The sequence below is a fragment of the Pinus tabuliformis genome, chromosome J (genome assembly GCF_031772625.1).
Source record: "Pinus tabuliformis cultivar Carrire ecotype Pingquan chromosome J, CPIR1, whole genome shotgun sequence".
In the NCBI taxonomy this organism is placed as follows: domain Eukaryota; kingdom Viridiplantae; phylum Streptophyta; class Pinopsida; order Pinales; family Pinaceae; genus Pinus; species Pinus tabuliformis.
This window is the reverse complement of record NC_142295.1, coordinates 456,760,753-456,768,004: the sequence shown is the minus strand read 5'-3', so window position 1 is coordinate 456,768,004 and position 7,252 is coordinate 456,760,753. Positions and strand designations below refer to the sequence as shown.

Below are 7,252 nucleotides of genomic sequence, written 5' to 3'. Positions count from 1 at the left end.
AACGCATCTGCGTTGACCTTTGAAGGCCCGTCGTATCCATTAAAGGCAGAGAACGGTGGAAGGATGGCATAAGTGGAGAACTTGGCGAACATATAACCCGTGGGAAAAGTGTATGCAGACAGCCGTGGGTTGAGCTACCCGAACTGCGGGCGAATTACCTATATGCGTTGACCGAAATTGTGTGCGGGAACAGAAGTGTATATACGCATTATAGATGGTAAGCAATACCTGTGTTCCGATGCCCATATTTTGTTTAACGTAAAGGCAATATAAATATACCTTGAGCTTTTGTTTATAAGCCAGATCTTAACCGGCGCGGTACCAAAGAATTCTTATGGATGTAGTAAGTGGGTATGCGCATGACATATTGTATGTTTCTGTTAAGAATTGGAGAAGAATGCCGTAGGTTATAAAGTATGGGTTCCATGGCGCTGCGAGTTAACAATTATGGGTTTTATAGCTGGTATGACAAACAAGCTCGGTTTGTTGTGTAATCATGAGATTACAAGCCATGAATCAAGCTTTATATGCATGACCAGAGAACGATCCTGGTAGTTGGATCCTGGGAGCGGCCTGGGTTTCATCAATTTTTTTCTCTGTTGTATCGCATCACTGCATGGACAATAATTTAGCTCAAACAATACCATGCTCTCAAATGATTTCAATTTTTCTGAAGTGTTTCATTTACAAATCTTTCAAACTTGGCACCGAGAAATGGCATCGTGTACTTACCAGCTGGTAAATGGCTTTGGGAAAAAGCTTGTGGTGGCGGCCATGGATCTTCGTGAGAGGCAAGCTGTTAGTGAAGTGGAAGTGGGCCAAAACTTTGCGGTCTGGCAGGGTTTCAGCAGCAATTCCTCCGTGAATTCTTCCTCTGTGTGTATGCACCGTACTGAAGTGCACTGAAAGATGGCTGCTATTGTCTTGAAACCCCCATCGCTGCTAACTTTAAACTGCATTCTCTGTAATTTGTAACGTTTTGTTCACCGATTACAAGAATCTGTAACGTTTTTTTTTATCCTAATTATTTATCGGTATGCAATTATGGATCGAACGGTCTGTAACTTTTCAATCGTCTAACATAGGATCGAATGGTTCAGAGAAGTACAAGGTGGCAATTAAGGAAGTTGATCTCAGAGGGAACGCCTTACGGCGTAAAAATAGAATGGATACACATGCCCATCAATTATAGTTGTCTCTTTGACCTCCATATAGACGAGCACAAATGTGATAAGCCAGATAACACAAAAATAAATCGCAACAAAGCAAAATAATGTGACACGCTATACCTTCAAATTTATTGGAAGACCCTCATTGTCTTTGTTTCCTTGGTGGACCCTGCTTGTAACTGCCGGAATGTAGTGTCCAGCATATGACTCTCCGGTGATAAAGAAGTCATTCTTTGCATACTCTGGGTGTTTTTCAAAAAATGCCTAGCAGATATCGGTAAAACTTATTAAAGTCAGAAGTCTGCATTCGTTGACAAGCAACTACAAGTTTGTACAAAACTCATTAAAATATCTGCATTCGTTGACAAACAACTACAAGTTTTTTTTAATTACAAACTGAAATTTTTGAACTTGTACATGGGCCATCCACAAAATGGTTAAACAGCTAATTGGGAAAAAACCATTTTCCAACTCTACACTAAGTACTTATCAAATACATCATTTGTGGAAGAAATGAAACATACCTGTAAAAAGTCATACATATCATTACTAACACCCTTCTCATCGTAACGGAGGTCACGTACATCAGTGCTGTAACTAAATCCGGTTCCAGTAGGTTGATCCACAAAAATGATATTTGATGCCTGCCAAGTCACCAACATATTATATTCAAGATCTTGAGTCTTCACAACACAAAATGATCCTTTTCAAGTTATACGAAAGGGTACATAAATTGAAAATAGTTATAACAAATAATTTATACAAAATAACATAGAAACACGGTGATCATACAAAACAGTTCAGACTTTAGGTGAACCACTACATTCATCATCAATGAGTGATAATAGGACAGAAATCCAGATATTATACAATTCAGAAAAGTACATATCTATGATGCGGTTTAACAAAATATCTAAAAAGCATGGTGCACAATATGTCATTCCCAGGCCAGTATCATTTGAGCCATTCACAGCACAATCCCATTCTGCAGGACCAGATACATCAACCTTGACCTCACTATATTAGGTTTTTAAAGCATGAGAAATGTGACTTCTTCCCTCCTTCGGGATAATTAAAAAGCCAACCGTGCTTAGTTACAAAACTTCTGCATTCAAAATTTCAAACAAATTTAGCCATTGATTTTGAAGTAAGTTTTCTGCACCTAATTTTCCCCTGGTTATATATTATAAATTTATCATAGCTAGCATTGCTTTTTGGCTGCAATCTTCATTTATAATCCGCGTGTTTCCATTGAAACTCCCCACAATAACATGCATTACAAGAATCTTATATCAAGCAATCAAGAGACTTAGACCCAATACCGAAGTCGAAAGTGTCTCTCTTTGGAACCATGACACATTCTGCCAATGTCTTATCCTTCAATCTTCATATATAATCCGCATGTTTCCATTGAAACTCTCAACAATGAAATGCATTACAAGAATCTTATAATAGCAAGCATCAAGAGACTTAGGCCCAATACCCTACTCAAAAGTGTCTCTGTTTGGTACCGTGACACATTTTGTCAGTGTCTTATATTAAGGTCATTCATTAGGAACCCCGAGATGGTTATTAGACGCACAATATCTGCATCAGTATGCAGGAGAATTTCCCATGAATATATCCTACAAAGTTACAAACATAATAGCATAATACCTTGAAACACACATGTCTAGAATCTACAGTAACCAGATTTCTAAAACGTCAAACACCGCATTTTCAAATGCAAATTTTCAAATTTAATAGAATAGTGAACCATACTCATAATAGTCCATTTTCAAGAAGGCAAAAACTAAAACTTGATGAATCACAGAATCAATATGGAGAGATTGAAAGCCATGACTAATTCGATCACTGGTAACTGCTTGGGCAAATTGCAAGTCAATACTGTCATAAGTTCTATCGTGTTCTAAATGGCAGTTTCTCTATCAAACCAGCCTTTGAGTCCATTCACATTCATGACATTAATAGTAGCAAAAATCAGTGGGTTGGCTAAGAAGTGTTTTTCAATTTTTCTCTTTTCCCATTAACATGATTATTTCTTTGACCATAGATTTCACAGATTGTAAATTAAATAAAATCTAAAATAGTCTCTTGAATGCTTGCCCTAGGCATTCTCAATGAATTAAATTGTGGTTTCCTCTGCTAAGACTATCCGTTGAGACTTCAAATTTCAAATATATGACAAATTTCTAAAGTTTTCCTCTATCATGATTACCTAGTGCAAATATAACACAATACCCCATAAGCAAAAAAATCAAACAATGCAGAAATGCCATACTCTTTTTAACCACTAATCAAAGCATTATTTTAAGACAAATTTCAAATACATCAAAATATGTTCTACTCATTAACCTGTAAGAAACCATGATTGGCAGATAAAATACTCAAGTGGATCCAATCTTATATTCAGGAATAGGGCTGAAAATGGAATCGATCTTGTGCACAAAAACGTTTAAAACTTGTAATACTATCTCAAACATTAAAAAAATAACAAAAAACACTTGAAACTAACACAAAAGACAGAATACCTTGTCCCATCCATACTCATTCCAGACCAGAGTTAAATTGTCTGTAATCTTGAAAGGCCCATTTTCATAGAAGACAGCCAATTCACTGCTACAACCAGGGCCTCCAGTCATCCAAAGAACAACAGGGTCATCCGCTTTGCTTCCCCGTGACTCGAAGAAGAAGTAGAACATCCTAGACATAACAAATGTGTCAGTGTAACCATTTGTCACAAACCTGTTGCTAGTTCACTCAATTAATACCTTCTAATGCCTTCTGCTTTAGGAAAGAAAAGGATATAAATACTTAAATTCAATTAACAGTAAATACTTCCCTACCTCGAGCTCTCTCTCACCCACACATTGAAATGCATTTTCTCATTGCAAAGAGCGTTTTTCACATTTTTCTACTTTGCTGACTACAGGATAGAGGATTATTCTTTAGATGCACTCTACATGATCGTTTCCATTCTAGCAATGTTATTTCTAAACTATAGGTAGTGAGGAAAGATGTAGGAATAAAAACATGCATCCCTTGTCACTGATATCTTGAAAAGTTGTCACTGATATCTTGAAAAGTTCATGCATCGAAAACCATAAATAAAGGGGCAAGCTCACATAGCCTATTCAATAAAAAAGGATGGTATCCAGGATGAAATAAACAGCCACAACTGGGTAAGAATTAAGCGGGTCAGTTTACTCACGGTATGAAGCCTCACATGTATAATGTATCTACTTGCCTAGATAAGTTGCATAACTTGCATAACGTAAAGCTATAAGGGGCAAGCTCACGTCAGCTATTCAATATTAAAATAGATTTGCACAGAATCAAATGAACAACCACAACTGGGTAAGCACGATAAAAAATCAGAACGATAAAAATTCTCTTCTCATGAGAAATTTTGGAAATAGGGATAACATACCTCTACAATGGCTTTTTCGTGGAGAGAATCATCTTAAAAGCAATTAGCTTTAGACATTATCCCTATCTCCATTGAGGTTGAGGTTGCAAGCAGCTGATATATATAAATACTTAGGCCGTGTTGATGCAAAAGCACATAGACATTTAGCATCACTTTGTGAGAGAAAAGGTTGCTTGAGAAGACGTTTACCTTCATTTTTGTACTTCATAAAGCATGCATGTCGGCAGACAGTTTTACTACAGCACTTCTTTGGTTTAAGTTTCAGTCTCATGAATAGGATACCCATGATTATATTAATATTCAGGAATTATCAAAACAAAATATCAATAAAACTCAGAAGCACAATCAGAAAAATATATCAATGAAACTCAAAGCACAATCAGAAAAATAATATGTTGCAGAAGAGAAATCCTTAAACACCATGCAGAATCCCGATGATTGCCAGATTGGTGCCCGGAAATAAGGCAGAACCAAGGAGTAATAATCAAAAGTCTGTATGGTGTATGATGTTTTCCTGTAAGAGTGCCAAGGCTACTCCTGAAAAGCTATAATAAAATGGGTAAAAGTTAATTCCCAATAAACGCATTCTTGTTCAGTGAAACCTGTCTGGTCTTTGCCTTTGTTGGGATTTAGGTTTTCCTCCCTTCGATTGAGTGGACAGTGTTTGGATAGATGCCCATGCTCATGACATTTGTGACATCTGAACGGGATATTTTCATAGTCAACTGCTTGAACCCATTCCTCATCATAGACTTCTAGAATGAACTCATCTGTAAGGGCTCTTGATAGGTCCATTTCCACACATATGCAGGCATATGATGTATATTTTCCCCTTAGAGTTGCCTCTGAAATATTTAAGAAATGACCTAATTTATTGCCTATAGATTTTAAAGACTCTGGCATCCAGTAATCTAAAGGTAAGGATTATAGTCGAATCCATACCGGTACCGAAGTGAAGGTTTCTCGTTCAGGCACAAAGTTCATCGTCCATGGCCTCATATAGAGCCCAACAACTGCAAAGAAGTATGGCCCTCCTTCAAAGATTCTGTCTCTGTCTTCCATGTTCGTAAACACCATAGTGAAAAAACCTTTGGATCCAAGATGAATATTTAACTCCCCCTTTGGTTTCCAGTTGTATTTTATCTAGGTGTACAATGCTTTCTCTGATGGCCAGATTCCCATAAATTTACATATGATGGCATAGTTAGCCATGTGATCTCTGTGCGCTTGCAGAGCTGGATCGTTCAGAATAACCTGAGGTTTAGTTGTGGTCTTGGGTTTACAGGGCCCCATCTTAGCTCTGTTCTCTAACCCTTGACCTCTGTTTTCCACTTTTTCCTCCCGACAGTCTTCTTCGTGGGCCCCTTGATCTGCATTGGTTTTGCTACCTTCCGCCTTCTGAGTTTCTGTGTCTTTTGTCTTGACCTCCCAGGGCTTTGGAGGTTTGTTCTTTTTCCCTCCTCTTCCTCTGTCTGCTACCATATAACTGTAGGAGGGAGTGGAGCTCCCTCCTCCTTGTGTCTCCATGGATGCTTGGTACTCGCTGCCACTAGTTTCGTTAAACCCTAGAACCAGAGCTTAGTCGCCAATGATCTCTCCGCCATCATCTAAACTCTTTATTTTTCATTAATTACCTTACATATATTTTTAAATTTGTTTAACGTAATGAAAACATCTCCCTCGTATTCTTTATTTTTCATTAACTAGACGAAATATATTTTTAATGTTATTAACACAACTTTATGACAACGTCTCCCTCATACTCTTTATTTTCCATTAATTAGCGGACATATATTTTCATTTTTTTATGACATAATGTTACGTTGCAAAATATCCCTCATATTCTTTATTTTTCATTAATTAGCGGACATCTATTTTTAAAATTTTAAATGTAACGTTATGTGACATCATCTACCTCATGTACTAGACTATAGAGCACCACAGGTTAGACATGCTAGTAATATCAAGACTCAAATAACCTAGCAAATGAAAAAAAATAAAATAAAATAAATTATTCATGATAACAAAACTGCATATCACCAATTCAATAAAACATTTTTGGTAATGTATTATTTTTACTATTATTTATAAGAATGTTTAAAGTATCACTTCACTTATAATTACATATTTGGCTACACTTTCATTAATGATTTTATAAATAAACAAGTGCTACATAGTATCTAGTACCTGTCACTTAGTTTAAATATAACTAAACTAAAGTAAAAAGATTGTCTACATGATGACTACCAATTGATAATAACGTGAGTGATAGCCAATTCTAAAATTCCATGAAAACACCATGTGAAATGTTAGCGCAATAAGTACAATGGGGAACAAAAATGAAAAATGCCTCTACTCTTAATAGTTCAGGCATATTGCAAAATATGCAAGTTATATGTGTGATTTACTTTCACCCTAGCTAGTATGGAATAAGCACAAAGAGGCGCAACTTGTTAGTATTCAAAATCAAATAGAGGTTGAGCAAGGGTAGCCTACGACTATTTTTAACAGGGATTCCCACTTTTTTCCCCAAGGAAAAATTGTAGTTTTCATTAATTTATAGTGAAATTTACATATAGTAGATGTTGTTAAGCATATCCAAAAAATTGTTTGTTGAAAACCTAACAAATCATGATTGTCCATAAAAAATTTG

General features: G+C 36.3%; 1 protein-coding gene across 1 annotated transcript; it reads right to left on the bottom strand.

Moving 5' to 3' along the window:
- Window positions 1–230: 230 nt before the first annotated feature.
- Window positions 231–5,100, bottom strand: LOC149227788 (serine carboxypeptidase 3-like). Its single transcript, XM_089377934.1, has 3 exons — window positions 3,701–5,100; window positions 1,694–1,813; window positions 231–1,433 (listed from the first exon to the last, which is right to left on the bottom strand). Exons 1-3 carry the CDS (start codon window positions 3,878–3,880, stop codon window positions 1,284–1,286), a joined length of 450 nt encoding a protein of 149 aa, XP_089234060.1. The 5' UTR covers window positions 3,881–5,100; the 3' UTR covers window positions 231–1,283.
- Between the last annotated feature and the right edge of the window lie 2,152 nt (window positions 5,101–7,252).